Source organism: Cotesia typhae, unplaced genomic scaffold, assembly GCF_013202065.1.
Source record: "Cotesia typhae breed Kobodo isofemale line unplaced genomic scaffold, CoteBio_Ctyphae contig_22, whole genome shotgun sequence".
Lineage (NCBI taxonomy): Eukaryota > Metazoa > Arthropoda > Insecta > Hymenoptera > Braconidae > Cotesia > Cotesia typhae.
Genome location: NW_027423728.1, coordinates 4,403,175 through 4,427,734, shown reverse-complemented (window position 1 = coordinate 4,427,734; position 24,560 = coordinate 4,403,175). Strand labels below are relative to the sequence as shown.

At 26.9% G+C, this 24,560-nt stretch overlaps 3 protein-coding genes across 6 annotated transcripts; 1 reads left to right on the top strand and 2 right to left on the bottom strand.

Moving 5' to 3' along the window:
- Window positions 1-92: 92 nt before the first annotated feature.
- Window positions 93-19,388, bottom strand: Pip (heparan sulfate 2-O-sulfotransferase pipe). Of its 4 annotated transcripts, none has more exons than XM_074237521.1 (10): window positions 18,791-19,388; window positions 13,252-13,952; window positions 13,103-13,142; window positions 11,540-11,685; window positions 4,700-4,767; window positions 2,855-3,061; window positions 2,683-2,762; window positions 2,301-2,582; window positions 668-822; window positions 93-586 (listed from the first exon to the last, which is right to left on the bottom strand). In XM_074237521.1, exons 3-10 carry the CDS (start codon window positions 13,135-13,137, stop codon window positions 384-386), a joined length of 1,176 nt encoding a protein of 391 aa, XP_074093622.1. In that variant the 5' UTR covers window positions 13,138-13,142; window positions 13,252-13,952; window positions 18,791-19,388; the 3' UTR covers window positions 93-383. The 4 variants fall into 4 exon arrangements, with proteins under 4 accessions (XP_074093622.1, XP_074093620.1, XP_074093619.1 ...); XM_074237519.1 differs by having other exon boundaries at window positions 13,103-13,468; window positions 13,547-13,952; XM_074237518.1 differs by having other exon boundaries at window positions 13,103-13,468; window positions 13,557-13,952.
- LOC141523935 (uncharacterized) lies at window positions 14,950-18,798 on the top strand. Its single transcript, XM_074237517.1, has 2 exons — window positions 14,950-15,508; window positions 15,637-18,798. Exon 2 carries the CDS (start codon window positions 15,665-15,667, stop codon window positions 17,558-17,560), a length of 1,896 nt encoding a protein of 631 aa, XP_074093618.1. The 5' UTR covers window positions 14,950-15,508; window positions 15,637-15,664; the 3' UTR covers window positions 17,561-18,798.
- A 1,806-nt stretch (window positions 19,389-21,194) lies between the features above and the next one.
- On the bottom strand, window positions 21,195-22,705 carry LOC141523937 (U5 small nuclear ribonucleoprotein TSSC4). The gene is made up of 2 exons (XM_074237522.1): window positions 22,563-22,705; window positions 21,195-22,494 (listed from the first exon to the last, which is right to left on the bottom strand). Exon 2 carries the CDS (start codon window positions 22,447-22,449, stop codon window positions 21,697-21,699), a length of 753 nt encoding a protein of 250 aa, XP_074093623.1. The 5' UTR covers window positions 22,450-22,494; window positions 22,563-22,705; the 3' UTR covers window positions 21,195-21,696.
- Between the last annotated feature and the right edge of the window lie 1,855 nt (window positions 22,706-24,560).

Genomic DNA, 24,560 nt, shown 5'->3' with positions numbered 1-24,560 from the left:
ATCATTTTTTCAATCAAAAAAAAAAATCTCAAAAATTTTTAAATGTCAGCTAATTTAATTCTCATTTATAATTATCAATTATTAAACTTATATGTTGATGCTTATCAAATAATTTATAAATTAATCAATTGATATTTAAACTAAACAGATAATTATTTTTTACTACTTATTTGTCATTAATATTATCAATAAATGATAATATAAATAATTATGTAAGTTGGTAATATTAATCTAAAATAATAATTAGTCTTTATATTTATCACATTGAACAAACAAACATCTAAATTTATTTTATAATTTCTTTTTTTTTTTTTTTTTAAATCAAGTTAAGATTAATTTTATAAATACATATGCAGACATATTAATTACTAGTGAAGAAATATTTACAAGCTGCTGGCTTCATTTTGAGTTGTAGGAATTGTTGAGGACAGTTTTAATGCTCTCAATTGTCGGTGCAATCGTTGTCTACAAAATTGATAAAATTCAATTTCTCTTGTAAAATTTTTTCTGACCATTTCTTTTATTGCTTCACTCACTGGAGGTTTAAAAGAATTTCGATTAATTTTCTTGAATGAATTCATTTCATCTGTAAAAAAAAATATGATTGTAATTATTCACCATAAAGTTAACTGGGATATAATATAATATTATTAAATAAACTTCTTACCCCAATAAAGTTCAGTTGCACCTTCAAAAAACTGAGGAATGTAATTTTCAAGGACAGTGAGAGTCGTATTTATATCTTCAAGCACTCCAACAACGGCATAATGTTTTTCTACTGATAACTTAGCTCTTTCGAGCGCGCCAACTGTGTTGAATGGCCTAAACATAATCAATTATTTTTTTTTAAGTATTTTATTTTATTTTATTTTATTTTATTTGATACTTTATAATGATTATCAGTTAATTAACAATAAATTATTATGCAATTTTTTTGTTTCAAATATTCCTCAATTAATTATCGGGTAAGTATGCTGGATCGAGAATGTTCTTCACAAAATCATAATAAATATTTCTTCTTTAATAATAAGAGTGTATCGAATTAACATTTAATGTTAATTATGAATTTATTTAATCATTAAAACAATGCCAGTAGGGATAGATAACCTTTTCACAGCCAATATAATACACGATGAAAAAATATAATTGTACTCTATATACATAAAATGCGACAGTGTTTATAAAAAGTATTAGATTAGAAATTGAATTATAAATCAATTAATATTCATCTATAATTACGGTGAGATTCAGCTTTGCGAAAGTTTATCATTATTCAATTCTAACACCAGTCATCTGTGCAGATTGTATAATTTTAATAAATTGATTTTCATTTAATTTATGCATTTTATTTATTTATTTATATTCAACCCAGAGATTAATAAAAACACTAATCTTATTTTATTTTCAGAAAAACTTTTTCATTGTTTTAATATAAATTATTTTAAAAATAACATTCGAGGATAAAGAAGACTATATATGTAAAAGAATTTACAAAAATAATTTCACGTATTAAAATGTTAACAACAGCAAAAGTAAGTATTTAATTACTCGATTGTAAACATTTTTTTATTGTGTAGAAGTTAAGTAATTTTTATATCACAAGTTTTATAATTTAATAAAAATTAAAAATCATTTTTTAGCATGCAAGCATAAATAATATGTATTATATCATTTATATTGTTAAGAGAATAAGCGAAATTTTGTAGCCAGTGTATTTATATGATAAAATGGGTTTTTTGTAGTGAAATTTAATCTCATTGCAAAGGTCTTGACTTGAATTTGTATCTTTTCAAGGTTTCATTTCATTCTCACCGATAGTCAATTTATTATAATAAGTATTTAGGCTGCATTCGAAAATGCTCTATCTCTAGATACATCATTAAAGAAATGACCTTGTATCTGGCGAACTATTGACGTTTTTAAAGATATAAGCTCATCCCGATGTTACACTCGTCAAGACTTTTTATTTGAGTACCCACATCAATTTTTCATATATTTATATATATTATATATATATGTATATATGAAAAATATATCAAAATGCATGTGGGTACTCAAATGAAAGCTCTTGATGAGTGTAACATCGGGATGAGCTTATATCTTTAAAAACGTCAATAGTTAAAAAAGTACAGTGCAATTTAACTTATTTAATTTATTTATAATTTATTATAATCATTGCTAGTAGAAAATAAAGAAAAATTAATTTTTCAAAAATATACTATCAGGAAGTTCGTTTGATAAGAACTGTTTTTTTTTTTTTTTTTTTCAATGAAATTTTTAATAACTGTATGTCTACTTACATGCACTTCTCACTATGACCACAAAAAAATAGAGTCTGCCGCCTGTGATCACCGATGCCTTCGTGATACTCTCCTTCAACGTATCGGCATTCTCGATCTCCATTCAAGACACAGCTTTCAAAGTCTTTCTTTAACCATTCAGGATCTGGCAGAGGCAGATCCGGAAATATTTGTTTTCGTTCCACGTAGTACCAAGGAGCGCGTACATAATAATACCAAGATATTATGCGTTCAACTGGATCTCTTACAACATTCATATAAATTGGTTGAGGAAGATTAAACCTTTAAAAAAAAAAAAAAAAAAAAAAAAAAAAATGATTAGAAACAGGAAAAGTATAATTTTCATATGTCTTTTTCGTGACTGGATATTAAAGATACTCACTCAGTAAAGTTAGTGAAGCAAACGTGTTTAACATAGACAGATGGTTCGTTATAACTATTTACAAGTCTAACAAGCTGACGCTGTATAAATAAAAATGAATAATTACTTAGTTATCTTTTTTTAATAAATTTAATACTTAATACTTATCGAGTAGATTGCTGTGAATACATACTTGTTCATAAGGTGCAAGTCTTATAGTTTCGACGCGTTGCACTTGATCTCTGTTAAATGCAAAGTTATTTCTCACGGAAAGTCTTCTCAATAATTGCATGAATGTTTGAGATCCGACTTTCGGTACTCGGTTGAAGAAGAGAACGTGTTTATCAGCTCGTTTAGTATTATTCAGTGCATTCAAATCCAGCATTTCATGATGATCGTACTGAAATTAAGATCATGCAATAATATTATTGGATAAAAAAAAATCTATATAAATACATACATTTATATGGATACATAGATATATTTTACATATGCATATATGTGTATGACTTTCTGTATTGGTTAACGAGCCGATAATTTGACCGGGATATCTCGATAGCATGAGAGATTGTTCTGTAAGAGGTAAATTCGAAAAGAAGAAATAAAGTATCAAGATTTCTCTCTCTCTTGGTAAGTATATTTGTATCAATATGTTTAGAAGTGTTGTAAAATTATGCAATACCTTTAATTTTATTCGTTTCTATCTACGGCTAGTAGAAGAAACTTTAATGGAAGATGTGCAATAAGTGCTTTTACTTGGATTTACTGCAAACTGTGCCATTACAGGTTTTTAATTGCGCTTCATTTACTGAACTATTGACCGGGATATTTTTTTCAACAATAATTCAAGAACAGGTTCACAAGCGGTTGCTTTGTGGTTAATAAGTTGAGAAGTGTGTGATGATATGAACTCGAGCATTTAAATACATATTAGTGGTTGGTAAAGTTGATGAATATAATTATTTCAATAATAATCGTAATTATTTTTGATAATTAAGGAAAGAAACGCTTTATACAGTTTTTGGTCTGTAAACAAATTAGTTGCATATTTTAAAGATCTCAAAAATTTTTTTAACTTTCTCAAATTATAATTAATTATCTACTTAAAATTCTAGAAATTTCCAAGAAACATTGATGGATTTTTGCATTTTATTTTATTTTTATATAAACGCTTCGTTCTTTTTAAAAATTTATCAAATACTGTAGAAAATACAATGATTACCTTTAAAATTATAAAATATTATTAATTTTAAATTGACGGCTTTTGGTCTCACATTATTTATTGTTAATTTCGACATTAATTCGTATAAATTTTAATAATTTTCTTATTTCTTCATAAAAAATGAGTAAGGTAAAAAGTAGCCTAGTTGTTTTACCTTAATTGTATTTATTATTATATTAAGAGTTGTTAAATTGAACCTTCCCAATTAAATTTACAAGACTCATATCAAAATTTAAAAATATATAAAATGTTATAATTGTATTTTTGTTACAGTACTTGATAAAATTCTAAAAAGAACAAAATATTGTACAAAAATAAAACAAATCATTAAATTAAAAAACAATTTTGCATATATTAATTTGCAAAATTTCTAATTTAAAAAATAACTTAATTAGTTTAATTATTAAAAATTTTAATTTAAAAAATAACGTATAATTTTCAAACGGAAATTATTCAGCAATTTAACACATAACTAGAACATTAGTAAATATTAAGTGAAGCAATCAAAACGGGATTCATCGTGTGAAGACATTGTTTTATTGTAAAATATCTATAACGCGACTAAAGCAATTTTTTATTTTAGTTTAAAATACTAGATAGAGAGTAATTTATAATGTTAAATTATCTTTAAATGTGGTTCTCAATTTCATCAAGATAATTGAGTACTACATCATAAATATTCGGTTACGTTGACCGACATTTATATCAAGATATTTACATATAAGTGTACAGTATCATTTAACGGCGACTCTTTCCATTGATTTGCATATACGTTACATATATTTGAATACTTGAATGATTGTAAACGTTATTTACCAGCTTAATAGTAGAATATCTAGAGCTTTGGAGAGACTGAATAGCTGTTGCTAGTTGGATTTCTCCATCTGAAACAGACAACAACAATTTATTATGACTAAATTTAATGCGATGAAGAAATAAAGAAGAAACGTATTTGGAAATTTTAGACAGTGACTGTAACAATAAATAGCTTTAAAAGGGAATCTAGTGCTAGTACACGTATAAAATAAAATAATGATTCCCACGCCTTCTCGAGAGCATGATAGCTTCAAAATTGAATTCAATCATAACAATTTCTTGCTTCAAACCAGACGTGACAGAAAATTATTATACTAAAATACACCAACAGTAAAAAAAGTTACGACAGATTTTACGGAGCTGTTTTCTTTCTGAGATAATTTTATTTTTTTCAAGCGAATAAACCTGGGAGGTTTATTTTATGTTTTCTTAGAAATAATATTCTATAATATATGTGCAACACTATAATTTGCTGATGATATAAACTTATGCAGGATCTTCCACGCACCAGCAGAGAAAGTATAAATGCGCTCTTTTAGCGTCTTAAGAATAAAAAAAAAAAAAAAAATAACAGTCAGATTGTAAAACAAAACTCTTGCTTTTTTATACGATTTGTCTAGAAAAAAAAAGTAAACTTTGAGTGAGTAAACGTTTCCTGATCAAGTTTAGAGTAGATTGATGGACTTGTTGACCCAGAACTTGAGAAAGTGTGTAGTGTGTCGCAGGATGATACTCTTGCGGTAACTCGGCCCGTGACTATTTCTTCCTGATGGTAATGCCTCGATTTTGTCGTTTAATTGTTCGGAACGGACTCGCCAATCGACTAAGACTTTCATCTTTCTCTCTAGAAACGTCTTTACTTATTTCTCTTTGTTTTTTCTTCACTTTATTCACTTTAAAGACAACTTTCGACGAAGCGTAACAGATTAGTTTCCGGCTTCTAAGTCTTCCTCTAATCTTGACCGACTCCAGCAGTCTAGTGTGAAATCGATCTACAATTTGTCCATGAAATAATATGCTTTTATACTGATCACGATCTTGCTATAGCTTGATTGCAATTTCACTGTAGGCTTATCTAAGATAGTGGATCAGTTATTACGACAATTGTTACACATTACTTATGGTTTTAAAACTCAAGGTTTATTGAGTACAGTACACAATAAAAAGATTTTTAATTTGTTACCAATTAAATCTGACGTGAAAGTTTATCAAAAATTTTTATTTAATACAAACTGGAATTACATCAATAAAAAAATTTTATTTATATGAAAAATCTTAAAACAAAAATTAAATTATCTTAAATAAAGTAAAAAAGTTCCATAATAAAAATTTTTCTGGATTTAAATGAATTTCACTTAGTTTTAAGGAAAAAAAATTTTTTTCTATAAAAACTTAATTTACAAAAGTCAAGTCAAAAAAATTTGGGTAATAATTTCTTAAATTTTTTATAAAACAGTTCAAAAAAATTTTAATTTATTTAAAGTTGCATATTCACATTCTTTTTTAATAAAATTCTCATAAATTCAATTAATAGGAATAATTTTCAACTATTCAACAAATTATTATTAATTAATTAGTCACCATTTAAATTGTAATGAGACTTTTTTTGATCTGTCTCATTTCAAAACACAGTAACAAAAATTTTTCGAATGTTTTTTTTTTTTTTTTATTGTTGCATTTTTTATTATTTTAGGTGAATAAGCCCCAAAGAAGAAATATGTATGCAAAAATATATAAAATATATGTGACAAATGGTCAAAATCACCGAGATCAATCACCTACTTTTTTTTTAGGTGTCTGTATTCTAAATAATAATAAAATATTGTAAAATTAAGTCTAACAAATTTTTTTTTATACTTTTAAATTTCAATAAAAAAAATAAAAATAAAAATAAAAATAACAATAAAAAAAAATAAAAATAAAAACAAAAAATAAAAATATCCAAATTACCAGACTACTACTTTAAGCTACCTGTAAAATAAATAGTTGCAAATTTAATAGAATTACTTTTGAAAATAAGCATAAATTTTGACGCGCAGTGAGTATTTTGACTTGTCATTGCCTTGACAAGTAACTACGGTTATTTCTTGAATAAATATATTGAATCATCCTAAATAACGATATATATATTTAAAATAATGAATGTCAACACCTTGGTAATTGTTATTTCTTCTGATAGACTATTCCATTGTTTTGCGATGAAGATTAAAAAATTACCAAATGAAGCTCTACTTTTTCCACTATAATTTTAAAAATAGAGAACACGATTAATAAATCACGATCGTAATATCGTTATTCTTAACAATTTATTGTCTTGGGTTGGCCTATTTTCCAGAGTTTTTATTTTCTATAAAGAATTGTCGAGAAGTCTGTAGGTAACCTGAATTCTCTATAACCGTATATATATACGCAACGATAATTAATTCTGTGAGAAATGATATAAAGGAAGATGGTGAAGGTACATAAGACAAAAAATAGCTTGAAATACTATCATATTTATAGTTACATAGAATGTGGGCAGTGTACCGATCATTTACGATAACTGGTTCAAAGATATGAGATATAGAGACGCCTTTGGCTTATGTATTTCCGCATACTCTTTAACTATATTCAATAATGTTGGTCATAATGTACTTTCAAGACTTTACTCTCATATCCCTTCACCATCGAGGATCACGGTTACCGGCAGAATACAGCATAAGCAAGAACCGTTGCCCCTTATGCACCATACTCATTCGACCTCCGACTAGTGCGTGTTGTTCCTTAAACAAGCCACTAGACGTGTTGACATGTATGCACTCACGCACACATTTCTGTTCATTATCTCTTTCTTTACTGCTCACTGTGCTGTGGTTTAAATCCTTTCAAGAAATTCCATCTCCAAACAATTACTTTATCATTATAAACTAGCTTCTATGTCTAACCGAGTACAGAAACTTAATCATAAATGCTTCGGATTATCCCTCTCTGATGTTTAAGCAGTCAAGTAACATTAACTTGGTTTTTTATTTATTTGTTTAGTTTTTTTTTTTTTTTTTTTTTTTTAAATTTAACTAAAGGGTCATGGATAAGAATTTAACTTCCGTAGTCAATAGAGCATTGCTATTTACTTATGGAATTTTTCAATTAACGCAACCACTCGCTGACAAACGATTTTTAAATGGACTTAAAGATTGTTCAAGGAAATTTTTTTTACAGCTATTTTTAAAATTTTAGAATTTTAACTGTTTATAAAATAATTGAAATGTATTTATAAATTCTGACTTGAAAGATATTCAGTACAATGATAGCTTATACAAAGAAAAAAATTCTTTGGTGCACGGAAAAAAGAAAACTTGAAAAATTACAGTAAAAAATGCAACTTCAAATGTAATTATTACAGATTTTAAAAAAATTACATTGTAGAATTTAATATTTATATTGAAAGCTCTGAATATTAAATTAAAAAATTGAATTTAGAAAAATGTTATTTCAAACTGTAATTTTTCTAGTTTTGATTACGACGAGACCGATTTTACATTTTATACTGTAATTTTTCGAGTTTTCTTTTTTCCACGTGAGATATAAAGAGTTCTGATTAAAAAAAATAATTTGAAGAACTGAAATGATGAAGAATTTTTTTTAAAAAATTATTATTTGAATAAAAGAAAAATGTGCGCTTAAATAAATTTCAGTTTTCCTACATGGAAAAAAGAAAAATTTTTAAATTACATTATAAATAGTACAAAGCGTCACTTTGTATAAATAACTAAAAAAATTGCAATTCAAAATAACATTTTTCTAAATTTAACATTTGAATGATAATTTTCAGAACTTCCGATGAAATATTTACATTTTACAATGTAAATATGTAATAGTTGCTGTTTTTTATACGGAGCGCTACGTTACATTAAATAATATAATTTTTCTTTTTTCCGTGTAATTTCTTGGTTTAAACAAAACCTACTTGTTGAATATTTTTAAAAGAATTCAATTATTTCTTTACAATCTTTCGCTAAAAGAAAATACTGGACTGTGGTAGAGTATATAATTATGTAAGAAAATAAAAAAATTCAAGTGTTAGCTTACATTGAGTGTTAAATTTCTACAATTATGTGGTATTACAATAAACTCGGAAGAAATAAGTTATTATGCCATAAAATTATAAATATCAGTAAGTAATCAAATTTTTAATTATAAAAAATGTAAAAAATTGTATTTCATACAAAAATTCATTCTCTAGAGAAATTATTTTTCTCATTTCTAATTTTATAATATTTTTTATAAATAAGAAAAATTTTGAATTTTAATCATGAAAATTATTGTCTGAAGTTATCAATTCAAAATATGAGTTACATAATCAAATTTTGATATTTTTGAAAATGATTTAAAGATTAAATTTAATTTAGACTTGGCTTAATTAATAAAACAATTTTTTTATTAAAAAGTTATTTTGTCTAGCAATAATCTGCAGTATACACTTTTCTTCTTAAGAAGAAATATTACAAGTGTATATACACGGAAAAAAAATTGACTTAAGTGAAGAGAAAAATTTTTGATCCAAGAAAATAATTTTGAAGAGTTTCATTGTCTTGAATCGAGATGAAAAATTCTTGAATTGAATAAAATTTACTTAAACTAAAAAAAGTTTCTTAGTTTAAGAATTTTTTGACTTCCCTTGTAAAAATATTTCGGACTTTTCTCTGAAAAACTCTAAAAAAGATTTATCTTAAGTTCTAAAAAACTTCTAAAGACTTGTTCAGAGTTTTTGAGAGAAAAGTCTGAAAAATTTTCACCAGAGTTAAATCAAGAAGATGAAATTCTTCAAAATTATTTACTTGATTAAAGTAAATTTTTTTTTCTGTGTAGATATATTGAACAAATAACAAATTATAGTCTAATTCTCAAGAAATAAAACCTTTTTTGTACGCTTTCCAACATTGTAATTATCACAAGCGTTGATAAATCTTGGGCGAGAACCCATTAAACTTGCTTTGCTGCAGCATTAACGTCAATAATAATTTCACGGGCGCGCTCTAGACCTTTCACTTTGCCTGGTTTTCATCAACATTACTCTATAGACAGCACAGCATGGATATAAGGATAGTTTAACTATCAATCTCTTTTTTATGATGTTTTGTTTAATTTATATTTTACATTATACTTCTTACTTCAAAATACCACCCGTCAATGTAACTCCCTCGCTAAGAAATTATTATCCCTTGGTACATAAATATATAGTTGTTATTATTATCGCTAATGCTTTATGACCACATAAATTATATTATTGTATATAATTTTTTGTTTTGTATTTTATATTTCTTTGTATACAATGATAATGATATATAATAAACAATATAATAATTTATGATAATCATTTACAAATTGCAATTTAAATTATAAATCTTACAAATGAATTAAATCATGGATTTAATTGCTCCAGACTTAATTCCTGAATGCAATGGTAGAAAATAAAATTTATCAAATGGCTTTACTCGACACTAAAAGAGAAATAACTAATTCTTACTAATTAGCGAGGGTCGTGCTTTGCAAGCAAATTAAGTAGACTTGGGATTTTACCGTTACAAATTCAGTGCATGGTTCATCTTCTGGTTGTATTACTGATGTTTTAGTTCCATCTAAAACCTTGAAGAAAACAAGCCAACATAGGGAAATCAACTTACTCACGTATTTACATTCAACAAGTTTCATGAAGAATTCCAGAAATCTACTTTATGCGTATGCGAACTCCAATGTTACACTACTTTGCATACATTTTGTTTCTGCTTCACTTGATACATTCCTTTTACCATACACAAAAATATCCTTTGTATTTTCACATCATTTTAGAAACAATTATTATTATTATTATTATCTTGAGAGAATAAAAAAAATTTTGTTTCCAGGATAGTTGTATGATAAAATCGATTTTTTGTAGTGAAATTTAATATCATTGCAAAGGACTTGACTTGAATTTGTACCTTTTCAAGGTTTCATATCATTCTCACCGATAGTCAATTTTTTATGATAAGTTTTTCGGCTGCATTCGAAAATTCTCTATTTCTAGATACATAATTAAGAAATGACCTTTTATCTTGTGAAGTATTGTCATTTTTAATGATATAAGCTCATCCCGAGATTACACTCATCAAGGCCTTTCATTTGAGTACCCACATCAATTTTTCATATATTTATATATATATAAATATATATTAGATATATAAATATATCAAAAATGCATGTGGGTACTCAAATAAAATCTCTTGATGAGTGTAACATCGGGATGAGCTTATATCTTTAAAATCGTCAATAGTTAAGAAAGTACAATGCAATTTAACAAATATCTTCTGAATTATTGACATTTTTTAAAATATAAGCTCACCTCAACATTACACTCATCGAGACCTTTCATTTGAGTACCCACACAAATTTTTCATATATTTATATATATTATATATATGTACATATGAAAAATATATCAAAATTGATGTGGGTACTCAAATGAAAGCTATTGATGAGTGTAAATCGGGATGAGCTTATATCTTTAAAAGCGTCAATAGTTAAAAAATTTCAGTGCAATTTAAAAAAATTCATTATTTAGTAAAGCAAAATTTTATTCATCTATAGTTCATAAGTCATATAGTGACTGCAAGGTTGCTAGTTATCATTATTATTATTAGTCGCAAAAATTAAAAATTTAATATCAAATCTTCTTCCTGTTCAAGTTCCTGATAATTAATTAAGAATATTATTGAAATGTCATTCAAATGTAAATTATTTAAAAAAAAGTTTAAAGATTCTATTGAATAATAGTTAATACCCTATATGAATAAATATGATTAAAAAAAAATCATTTATTACCTGATGATGGTTGGTTTCCTGAGATCTCGTTCTCGCCGGGTTGTAATCGCACTTCCATCTCACGTAGGCGAGAATGCAGATCCCGTGTGTGAAGGAAGAGAAACAATGTACTGGATAGAGCAACCAGAGCAACCAGTTCGCTAGTTCTGTAGAATCACATTAAATATTATTACGTACAAAAAAAAACAATATGTACTTATTTTTTATATATGTAATTTATTAAAAACAGAAGAAAAATAATTTGTTAACACGTATTTTTATGTGTCTAAGACAATTATATGATTAAACAGTGCATTTATAATTGACGGTGAGGTGACAATATCTTCACGAGTGACCCGCTTCCATGATGCGTAAATATTTATTCTGTTATTACATGCTTTTTTAATTAATATATGTCAGTTTAATTACTTGCGACTGCATTTAATCTGGAATGTGTCTTTCAAGTTATGAAAATTATTGTGTGAGATAATTTGTTGATGAAACGTTTTAGAGATAAAAAACGAGTTAGATTCTGTCAAGAGCTGCGTGGTATCTTAAATGGGTTTATTACAAGTGAATACATTATTTTAGCTTTAAAAGTAAAATTTATGTCGAAAAAAATTGCTGAGAGAAAGGTATAACTTGCAATCGACTGTTAACCCGAATAAGAGTTCAATTTGTCGGAAATAAAAGTTAAAAAAATAATCATCTTTAAGATCTCTGTGATTTTTTTAAAAGCTAAAAATAAAGAGGTCAAATCGTCACAATAATTATTCAAATAAATAAATTTTGATAAAATTATTAAAAAAGTATAAAATTTGAAATCAGGTTGATTTTTTATAAAGTTAATTTATTATCGCAATAAATTAAAAAAAAAAAAAAACTAAATCTATGAATATATTTCTAAAATTATCTTTAAATCTAGTTTTTAAATATGATATTTAAGCCAGTAAATATCTTTTATCTTTCTGATAATTATATGCTTGAAGTATCGGATAATGTGCAATACATTCTTATACAATAGTGATAATAATTTATTAGACAATTGAAATTTCAAATATACGAATAAAAAAATTCTTTGACAAATTGCCGGATTTACTTTTTAATATTTTTGTCTGAATTAAAAAAATTTTTCAGATAAATTTAATAACATTTCTCATGCAGTAATTTTTTGTTGCAATTTATATTCTTAAGATACTTTAAAACTACACAGAAAAAACAAACTTCTTGCTCCAAGAAAATTTCAAGGAAGACAAAAGTTATTTTGGAGAAAAAAGAAATTTTCTTAGCTCAAAAAACTTTAACTTCATTCAGGAAATTTTCAATCTTCCTTAATATTTTCTTGAGGCTTCAATGAATGATTTTATAATTTATAAAGTTAGCCGTCAGCTGTAAATTTAAAAAATTTTAACAACAAATCAATTAAAAAAAAAAAAATGCTTCTAAAAATTTTAATTAATTTTCTCAAGTGGAATTTTTTAATGAAATTTTTTTTATAATTCAATACCAATCAAATAATTACAAAAAAAATTGTAATGTCTGTCGACTTCAGTGTCAAATGATTTTTTATCTGACTTCACTCACCTTTTCGGCACAATTAAACGCCTCTGCCTCCACATATTGTCTTTAACAATCATTATTAAAATAATATAATTTAAAAACTTTCAACACAAATATTTTAACAGCATTTGTCAAGTTTTCAATGGTGAACAGTTGATTCAAAAAGTACGTACTATAAAATTGAGTGTCTGTGATAGCATGTTGGTTGATTAAGACTTATTTTCTACTGGTAATATTATAACGATCAACTAATCATTCTCTTCTTTTATTATTTATTCTACTAATTTTTCTTCTTCTTCTTTTATTAACTTTCTGCTTCCGTAGTCGGCTACTTTTTCTGTATCCCGGCGATTTATTATAGATTATAATCCACCATAACTTTGTACCTCACTAGTTTAAAAATGAACAGATCAATCAATTTATTAGCAAACCGACGCGAAAGTTGCATTTCTTCTTCTATATTATTACCCTTATTTACCAGCATAAATATTTGACCGTAAATTTTTACGATTATTTTACATGACTATCAGATGGTGGTGAGGTATAATGATTGAAAGTTATGTCCGCCAGGTCGGCTGGTCAACGTGCGACTGCGGTTCCGCATCGTTCTCCACCTCCTGTTGATGCAAACTCCTACTTGAAGTTGGTTCCCGCTAAAAACGAGGTTCTCGCCGGTGACCGGCCCCGTTACTACGATACTATATAACTTACTACTTTTCTCTATCATTCTCTTCCGCAGTGGCGATGCAATTCTACTCTACATACGACCATACGAGACGTGGTCGCTTCCTTATTTTTTTATATGTTCTTTCCTTTCACCTTGCGTTGCTACCTACGACGTGATAATTAACACGTATGAAAGATGAATACGGATCTAAAAGAAGAAAGTATACATCATATTTATATATCTTTGTACATATATTCTTCAGAATACATTATGGTAATGAGTAATAAGTAAATAAGTAAATATTTACTCATGTTTTGATCAATATATCACTTTTGGTAATTCTTATAAGCATAATTTTCTTCAGAAGACTAATTTCCTCCCAATCGCGAGCAAAATTTAGTGAGCTATGATCGTGTGAAAATTTTCTACGTTTGTAATATATGATACAGAAATTAACAAATATATCTGACAGTTTATAATACTCAAATTAGCAGACATTTGACAATTCTTTGAATTTTATAACACGTTTGTAATTTTTTTTAATTCCTACAGGTGAAATTTCTTTGCTAAATTTTTTATAAAAATTTATAAATTGCTTGATGCACAGAGAGAAAGAAAAAGTCTTGAATCAAGTGTAAATTTTCTTAAATCAAGAAAATCTTAAGGAAGATTGAAAATTTCTTGAATAAAGTTAAATTTTTTTAAGCCAAGAAAATTTTTTCTTGCTCGAAAATAACTTCTTCGGTCTTCCTTACAATTTTCTTGGTTCAAGAAATTTTTTTTTCTGTGTGTTTGTTAAATTCAGTTAAAAATAATTTTTTACAAATTTTACATGTGAAATTTAAAAAAAATAATTTAGTTATTATAAAAATCCTAAAAATTGTTATTTTATCATTTATTAACTAATATAATATTGTTTATTATATACGAAAAAAAAATTATAATCTAGGACTAAACTTTCAATATATTAACTTTTAAGATTTTAAGTTTTAAAATTTAGGATATTAGATCGTAAAAGTACTTAATTTTCAAATTTCAGAAAATAATTAAATCTCTCTTAATTTTAGAGTCATTATTATAGGCGGAGAGCTTGAAGAAATAGAAATTTACTCAGAAACGTTGTTTAAAAAAAGCGTATTTATAAAATTTACACCTTTTTGGATTCTGTACCGCAGTAAAAAATGAATGAATATCTTATCAACTAATATTACCATCATAAAATACGGTGTAAATTATCCAATGCGTTTTATTTACTAAAAAAGTAGATTAAAGCAGAATATGTCGTCAGTGATGACGACGATAGCGTACACGGAACTGTGGATTATAAATTGAATAAGAAATGTACATGAGATTATTTATTATCAATACCGGTCGGTAATTTATTCGATTGACCAAGTAATTGACACAGTCCTCGTGCTGAGAATTGGCCAGTAGTTTATTAAATGTAAATAACGACAAGAGGTCGTGGAATACTTAAAAAGGAATGATGCTGAAGGTTAACCAGTGGACCTGTTTACTGGATACTCTTCTCATAAAATTGTGAAGGACCGAGTACTTATTGCCTAGCATTCGACCACCTTCGAGCAGTCGTTGCTCGTGCTTGCATCAGTAAACTACAAGTTTACTCTTTATACTGGTGTCCGGTGTACGGTTCTCGTGATAGAGCTAGTGATTGTCTATTGCAGTCGTTGTCTATCTGGTTGAGCTTCCTTTATTTTAACATTAGATAGACTTCACGACAGGACTCACCTCATATCATAAAGGTAAGAAAGACACTACCCACTACCCACGCCATAGATAATTTTTAAGCGGGTTCATTGCCACGGTAGACCTAACGGTCAGTTGCATTATTCGTTGGATCCAATCGTGATGCTCTTACGCTTTTCTTTAGACTGTTTCAGACGTCACTGTGGATAACGATGAAGCGACAGCTGGAAATGTCCCGGATTATTCTCCTTCTGGGAATTGCCCTCAGGGCCAACACTCAAGCCCCAGTCCTCAGACGTCAACATTATCTTCTGGAGATTGACAACGGAATTCTCAAGAACGTTAAGCCGTCTCCTGAATCTACTGAAGCTCTCGATAAAGATGTTGTTGATTTATCCGACCTTGGGCTACGGTCAGTCCAGAAAAATGCTTTTGATGAGCTTGTCAACATAAAATCTCTCAATTTAGCTAATAATTCTCTACAAGAGCTACCGGAATTTGTTTTTGCTAATTTAACAAATCTAAATGTGTTATCGTTAGCCAAAAATAAATTCAATAGCTTTCAAAATAATTTCGTCGGGCTCAACAATTTAAAAACACTCAATATTTCTTACAATCCACTTAAACATTTGAGAAAAAGTTTTTTTTTCGGTCTTACAAAATCAACCGAAATTATCACCCAAGGCAATGAATTTTGGAGTATATCTACAGAACTTTTTGAAAATCCATTTCTTCGAGAGTCGACGAATCATCAATTTATAATAAATGAGTTTGATGAAACTCCGGATAAAAATCCGACGTTGAGAAATGAGTATAACAATGACGATAATTTAGTTCTTGATGATAATCTCCAAGTAAAGATTTGCAAAACAGCCCAAGGTGTTTTAAAGACAGTTGAAGAGTTACAAACAAACGAAACATTATCCTCTGAGTGCAAACGTGCTGGTATTATTTACGAGCAACGTACCTTGGTGCTTCAAAACTTGGGATTAAAAGCCGTTGAGAAAGGTTGGTATAAACTCAATAAATTTTCATTTAATTCAATTGATTTAACCATGAATGAAATAGATGAAATTACACCAGAGTTGCTAAATGATCTTCCTGATAATTTGGCGTTTGTTAATTTAGCCGGGAATAAAATTAAAAAATTAAGAAGAAACACTATTGAGAATAAATATCTAAAAGTATTAAATCTAAAGGATAATTTAATAACGCAGATTGAAGGTGGTGCTCTAGAAAAAACTCAACTATCTGGGTTTTTTATTATAGGCAATCGTTTGAAGAGCTTATCGTTTGCTTCAACTTTACCAATTACATTAACAGAAATGATTGCTTCGCAGAATTATATTGAAGAAATTCCAGAAAATTCAATGGTTAACTTAAAGAATCTAGTTTATTTGAACTTAGCTCACAATAATATTACCGAGTTAAAAAGTAATACACTTCGTGGGTTAACTTCGCTTCAAGTACTTATTCTCACGGACAATAAGCTGAAGAATATCGAAGAAGGAGCCTTTCAAGACATGATTAATTTAAGAACACTTTATCTTTATCGTAACGCAATTAGTGATTTAAAAAGTGGATTTGTCCGAGGCTTAGAAAATTTAAAAGATCTTAATTTAGCTTGGAATAATATTAAAAAAATTACTAATGATACATTCATTGAATTACCAGACACATTGCGAGATCTTCATCTTGATTTCAATGAAATTGAATCTCTCGAGGTTGAGAGCTTCGTTGATGTTCCTAAATTTACGCTTTCTCTTGATGGTAATAAAATATCAACAATCCCTCGAGGAACGTTCAATCTTCCGTACCTTCACGAATTGCACTTGAAAAATAATTCGTTACAGTCGATTGACGGTGACGCATTCGAGGGTCTTTGGCGTCTACGTCGCCTTTCTTTAAATGCGAATAACATCACGAGTATAAAAAAAGGAGCTGCCAAAAATATGGGACGTATCCATTTGCTTGATATCTCCAAAAATCCGATCGAGAGATTAGAAAATGGTGCGCTTTTCGGATTACCAAAATCAAGAGGCTGTTTTGTATATTTATCTGACACATTTCTTAAAATAATTCAAGGCGGTCTTTTTGATGATGTTTAATTCAATGTTATTGAATTTATTTTTTTTTTTAAACTGCGGATAATTATTAATATTTTATTTAAAAAATATTAAAAAAAAAAAACTCATTGAAATAATCATAAAATTGTCAATTAAAATTTTTATGCAATAAAATGAATTAATCTTAAATTTTAAGTCAATTCACTATTTACTTTTATTTTATTTTTTGTCGCTTTTCATCACAATGCATCATCATCACCATAACTTCAAGTAACACTGTGTTTATCATCATAAATAACTTTTCTTGTTTCACGATATTTATGTAGATAAAAACTGCATACCTGAGATATGTAATAGTAATTTGCATCACTTCTTACTTCAATGTTATGTTTCATCTTTAGAAATGTTACTCTACAGCCAATTGTATAAAATTACGACCTTACAAATGACTCTTCATTTAAACGGAGATTCCGCTATTATTTTTTCTTTTAAATTAATAATATTTTTCAATTAATAATTTAATAAATAAACTTGTGTTCTGATCTCAGGTAGTATTATTTCTTCATTAAAATCGTGGGAGAAACACGTTGAATCTATTTTTTTTTTTTTTTTTCATTCAAACCCTTTTAAGTCTAACGGAGTTTAAAATTATTTTTACTTTAAGCCTCATTCTATTTTATTGGAAAGAAATTAATGATTAATTTTTTATTAAATTAATGGAAAAAATAATAATAGTATCTTCTCGATATTAAAAAATTATTTCTTCATACTTTGAGTTTTTTTTTTTTTTTAATATATATTATTAGATATTCGCCCTTTTTGTTTTTATAAATCTGAATGTAATTGTGATATCTATATGATTGTCTTATATACTTCAGAAATTTCCCACGGACAATAACGTTTCCCGTTCCGGTGTTCCGGGAGAATAAAAATAAAATCCAAGCGCAATTTAGTGGCATTGACACCACTTCTGACTTTACATATTCTTATTTATAGCGGTTATGAGTTTTAAGATAATAATTACGATGCTGGAAAATTATTCGTCAAGAAGTAACACTAGAGTGTTAGATCGTAGGGTAAATCGTTAATTTTCTCATTTCATAGTTATTATTTATAATAAATATGATAATATATATAATCATCAATTATATGGATTAATGGCCTCTGGAAGTATAAACGTTGATCGCTCATCAGTGAAGACGATAAATTTTGCCCAGCACCCGTCATATACACATGAACAAGTATATATAGAGACACAGTCTGATGGCTTACCGTTTACATTACTTAAACATTTCAAAATCATCAGAGCCGGTTTACTTGCAGTAGGTGGATGCCAATGACCGGTAGCCTATGAACCAACTTGAGATATCTTAAATTAAAAATACTCTTATAATCCAATAAAAGCCATATAAACCAGAATAATTTTAAAGTAGGCCATAGGAATACCTTGACTTTCAAGCGGAAATCTTTTCAGGTCGGGTTCGTTGCCCCGACATTCGCGGATCATTCATCTTGCTCAGCACCATGGAGAAACTTGTGGAATCTCCCTTGGACAAAAAATTATTTGTAGTTTATCTGTACTTTTTTTTTTTTTCTGCTTTCCGAAAGATAGAGAGAAGAAATTTTTGTTAATGAGAATACAATTACATGGGCTATTTACTTTTGTCTTAAATTTCTCTTTCTTCTTCCGCATTTAAAAATCATAGCCCACTTTTTTAAAATGTATAAAATTAAAATTTTTTTTAATTATTTTTATGCTATAAAATTATTTAATATCCAAAAAAAAAAACTATTCAAAGCTAAATCATTTTATTCGCTAATGAATTATGACTAATTGATAGATAGACGTAACTTGTATACATACATATGGTGTAATAAAAATAATAAACAGTAAATTTGCTGGCAGTGAATTATTTTTTTTTTTAACTGAAATGAGATTTTTTTTTTTTTTTTTTTTTTTTTTTTTTTTTTTTAATAAAAATTAAAGAAAAAAATGATACCAATTGCTGGATTATGAACAAGGCTATTATTTTTGATGACTAGTAAATTTTGAATAATAAAAAATGACACGCAACTACATTTATTGTTGTTGTCATGTTTGAAAGTTGAGTTAAAAGTAAAATTGATGCGTAACATAATATGACGTTATATCATTTACGGTATTTATATGTATACATATACTTTCACATATACTTACAAATAAATAAAACGATTTAAAAGAGTAAAAAAGATTTGATACATACATAAATTACAAGCTATGCATCCTCTGCTTGTATTTTAGCGGAAAAGTTTTGCGAGAAAGTACCAAGTATGGAGTAATTTAAGAAAGATGAATAGAAGCACTCATTGACATGAGAAAGTAGCAAGCTATTTTCAAATTTATTTCTATTTCTCTTAAAGAATTATAAACGTTTCATAATATATATATAAATGCATCTACATTCCGAGAATCTTTTAATGTATATGTGAAACTATATAACTTCTCACCTGCAAAATGATTCCCTGGTATGCGATTACCGTCGCAGCAAAGCCTATTAAATGGATTTGATGATTTGGTTGATTAAAGTTACATATCGTGTCATTTTTGCATCGTGGTAAGTATTGGAGGGCTTTCTTTTGAAAGTAGAATGCAAAAAAGTCTTTGGTAATTATTTACAAGTCGGGTTAAATCTATTTTGGGCCATAATTAGGTGAAAGATAAATATTTTCAAATTTTTTTTTTATTATGCTTGTTTTTACGGCGCATTTATGATAAAAAATGTTGTGGAAGAAAAAAATTTTTGCTTCCAAAAATTGGAAAAAAATTTTAGCTCTCATGTTTTTTAATAAAATGTCTATTTGATCTTTTTTTTTTGTTGAATTCTCTGAGCAAAAATAAATCCTAGTTACAAACTTTTAGTTTTATATTTTAGATATTTTGTTCTTAGAAATATTTATTTTATTTATTTATTTATTGGATTTATATATCCATAACTTCCTATATTTTTTTAAGGAAATAAAAAAACGAACAATTAAAAAAAAAATCTATCAATAAAATCAAATAGAAATTTCGTCCAAAAAAATGAAAATTAAAATGGTTGAACCCACTTATAAATATTTACCAAGTCTTTCGGTTCATACCTTGTGTGTTAAATTAAATAGCATAGATAATTACTTGAGATAAGTAATTGAATGAACAAATAATAAATAAACAAAACTCTAGATAAGATGTTATATGTTCTTCTGTACATAAATATGAAGCTTCCATATCGAGACTTGGTTATAAATCTTCTAGAAACATTATCCATTGGGACAAATATAACATTACACTGAGATCTGGCTGTGTGTATGATTGTATCAGCAGCAAAAAAGCATTATATACAATTTATCCCATTACGCATGTCATCAATCACAACCCACACATTATAATTAATATGATAGTTGTATATTATATTAAACAAAATATATGTATTAAGATTACAAGAATTATCTTCAGAAATTTGTTTTATATGAACATGAGTTTCCAGCAAGATTATATCACTCTCTTGATAGTATATAGAGCTTAGAAGACTCCTGGTAAACTTAATTTAACGGTTTTTTTAACGTGTTATAAATTTGCATTATCTTAATTAAGTTTTTAATTATTTTAAAAAGTTTTATCATATAATTGTATCTAAATTAACAAAAGTTAGACTAATTTAAACAAATAACTTATTTTATTATTAAGTATACTATGCATAAAATAATATAAACTAAATAAAGCTATTTCTTCATGATATTACAAGCATATTATTATTCAATCGGTTCTTGTTTTAAGGATATTTAATATTTAATGTTTATTTAATTTTCATACAACTTTTCGCCGCTTCCTCAGGTACTACAACAGACAGTAATAATAATTATAATTTAATTATTGATAATACTGAAGTTAGCGGTCAGCTGTCAATTTTGAAAATTTTTTTTTTAAATTAATTACAATAAAAAAATGCTTCTAAAAATGTTCACTAGTAATTTTTATTAATTTTCACACGTGAAACTTTTTAATTAAATTTTTTTTTAATAATAAAATTCCAAAAAAATTTTTAATATCTGTCAACTTCCGTGTCATACCAATTGAATTATTATGAACCATGGATAAGAACGTAAATAACATATTATTATTGATAAAATATAATAAAAATAAGTAAGTATTACAATCTTTACTCATCTTCATATTCTTCCAGATGATCTAACTTTATTTGCTTACTGCGATCGATTTTAATAACAGGATTTTGTTTTTCTTTTTTAGATTTGTTGATAGGTTTCTGACCTACTACATATTCAGGAAAAATAATTTTACTTCCCACAAAAATACGATTATTATCAGGCTCGACAATCTCAACGCGGGCCTGTTCTTTATTTTTACGATCATTTTGCTTAGTAGGTTTTCTGAATACCACTTGTGATGCTGCTGATGAAGTTGATCGATTCGATGAACCAGCACAGTTATGTTGATCATCAACTTGCATATCTGACTTTTCGAAATGGAGTTTATCTTTGGACCTCCGCGCCCTTAGCTCTTTTAAAAATGCAAGAACTGCTTGTGTATTTTTTTTGTCACTCATGTCTGCCTCATTGACATCGTGTAGACTGTACTTGGTCCATTTTTGAGGATTTTTATGGTAATCCGGTACACCGTGATTGGCGAAAGGTGAAGGTAAGCTTACTTGTTTAAAGATACTTTCTTTACCGCGAAATTGTCTAGCTTCATTCTTTCGACGCTTACCTGGAGGAGGTGGTCGACGAAATTTTTGGCACTCAAAGTCTCGGGCATCGATCGGAGTTGATTGATCTTTATTGTAATCTTTTTCTGCTTGAGATAGTTGATCGAAAAGAGCCTTCTGACGATCTGAGAAGCCTGACACAGTGGAATCACCACTTTGCAAATTGAAACTTGTGGTTGGAACTTTCATCTTTGTTATTATAATTCAAGTTGACATTACTTTTTTCAACAATGTCTAAAATAATAAAAATTAATTTTATCTGTAATTATTGTATATTCAAAATCTTGTTGTCGAATACTTACTTAATTTCAAATAATCCTTAAATTTAGTTTACACTTATCAGACGTTACTAGTGATTTTATGGAGTGTTATTGTTTACAGGTTAGAAGTTTTACTGATGTTAGACAAAGAGAGAACATCTAAAAAGGGAGAATCCTCACTGTGGATATATATTTTTATTTATAAATAATAAAGCTCTGCATACAATATTATCGACTGTTGTCATGAAAAATAAAATAATACTAACTAATATTTCTCGCTGACGATAGATGGAGCTGTAGTGCAATTGAATTGCGATCATTGCGATTTAAATACAAAACTAGAATTCAAATTTGCGCGCGCAAGCGCGCGCCTGAGTTAAGTTTGCGTATATTCTCATGCTTATGATATATTTGACCAATCACGTTACGATTAGTTTGCTTACATGATATATTTTCATATTTTTCATCTAAATTATAAATTAAAAAAAAAAAAAAAAATATATTGCTCATAAAGATCAGTTGAACTGCCAGTAATAGAAAGAAAAAAGAAAAAAAATAGTTTTATTAGTAATCGTAAGTTTATATGAAAATCAAAGTAGCCGCTATTTGAAAATTAAAAAAATTTTTTAAGAATTAGATTAGTACAAAAAAAAATTGACTTTTAAAAATTTTTTTAAATTAAAAATGCAATTTTTATAAAATCATTTTTTTGAACAAATTTGATTTTTTTTTAACTAGTAATTTAGCAGACATTTGATAATTTTAAGAATTTTTTTAATAAATCAATTATAATAAAAAAATACTTCTAAAAATTTTCACTTGTAATTTTTATTAATTTTTACATGTGAAACTTTTTTATAATAGAATCTTGATTGAAGAAAAATTTATCAGATATAGATATCGATTAAAAACTATTTTTACAGAAAATAATAAGATCCTAGAAAATATATTGAAACCGGTGAAAAATAAAACTGTTAAATTTATATTAATAGACAATCATTAATTTGATATTTTTTAATCACAAAAACATTAAAGCTTTTAATAATAGATATAAATAGTCATAATTCGGTAAAGTAATTTTTTTATTTGATTATTAAAGCTACATTAAAAAATGTAGAACAAAGGAATTCTATCTAATGCATTTATTTTTAAAAAATAAATTAAGTTCATTGATATGAAGTCTACAATAAAATAAGTCTAAAATAAATCATATAAATTATTAATTCTAAATTTGAGCGATTGGTTACAAGAACATTAAAATATTCAATAATAGATATAATAGTCATAATATATGTCTGTAAAATTATTTTATTGTTTTTGTAGACTTAAGACATATAAAAAGTTTGATACCAAAAAAAAAATCAATTTGAGTTAAGCATACATTTTTTTTAATCTTTAAAAAATGTTGAAAATTTTAACAGCCGTGTTATTAACTTTACATTATATTTTTCATATATACATATATATAATATATATAAATATATGAAAAATTGATGTGGGTACTCAAATGAAAGCTTTTAATGAGTGTAGCATCGGGATGAACTTATATCTTCAAAATCGTCAATAGTTAAGAAAGTACAATGCAATTTAACAAATATCTTCTGAACTATTGACATTTTTTAAAATATAAGCTCATCCCGATGTTACACTCATTAAAAGCTTTCATTTGAGTACCAGCATCAATTTTTCATATATTTTATAAATTTATATATATTATACATATATGTATTTATGAAAAATATATGAAAATGCATGTAGGTACTCAAATGAAAGCTCTTGATGAGTGTAACATCGGAATGAGCTTATATCTTTAAAAACGTCAACAATTAAAAAATTACCGTGCAATTTAACAAAGCAAAATTTTATTTATTTATAGTTCATAAGTGACGGCAGTCACACAGTGACTGCAAGGTTGCTAGTAAGCATTAATTAACAGTTTAATTTATGAACCAAAAGAAGACGATAAATTTTTTATAAATGAGTAACATTCAAATATAGAATATTTACAACTTCAGGAAGGCTTGATAAATTTTTATTTTT

Excerpts from the sequence above, each read along its gene's own strand:
- LOC141523937 (XM_074237522.1), bottom strand. The coding sequence starts at position 22,449 with ATGAAAGTTCCAACCACAAGTTTCAATTTGCAAAGTGGTGATTCCACT.
- Pip (XM_074237519.1), bottom strand. The coding sequence starts at position 13,155 with ATGATTGTTAAAGACAATATGTGGAGGCAGAGGCGTTTAATTGTGCCG. Across the intron at positions 4,768-11,539 it reads AGGAAACCAACCATCATCAG|ATGGAGAAATCCAACTAGCA; the intron begins GTAATAAATGAT and ends TGTCTGTTTCAG. Across the intron at positions 2,763-2,854 it reads GACTTGCACCTTATGAACAA|CGTCAGCTTGTTAGACTTGT; the intron begins GTATGTATTCAC and ends TTATTTATACAG.
- LOC141523935 (XM_074237517.1), top strand. The coding sequence starts at position 15,665 with ATGAAGCGACAGCTGGAAATGTCCCGGATTATTCTCCTTCTGGGAATT.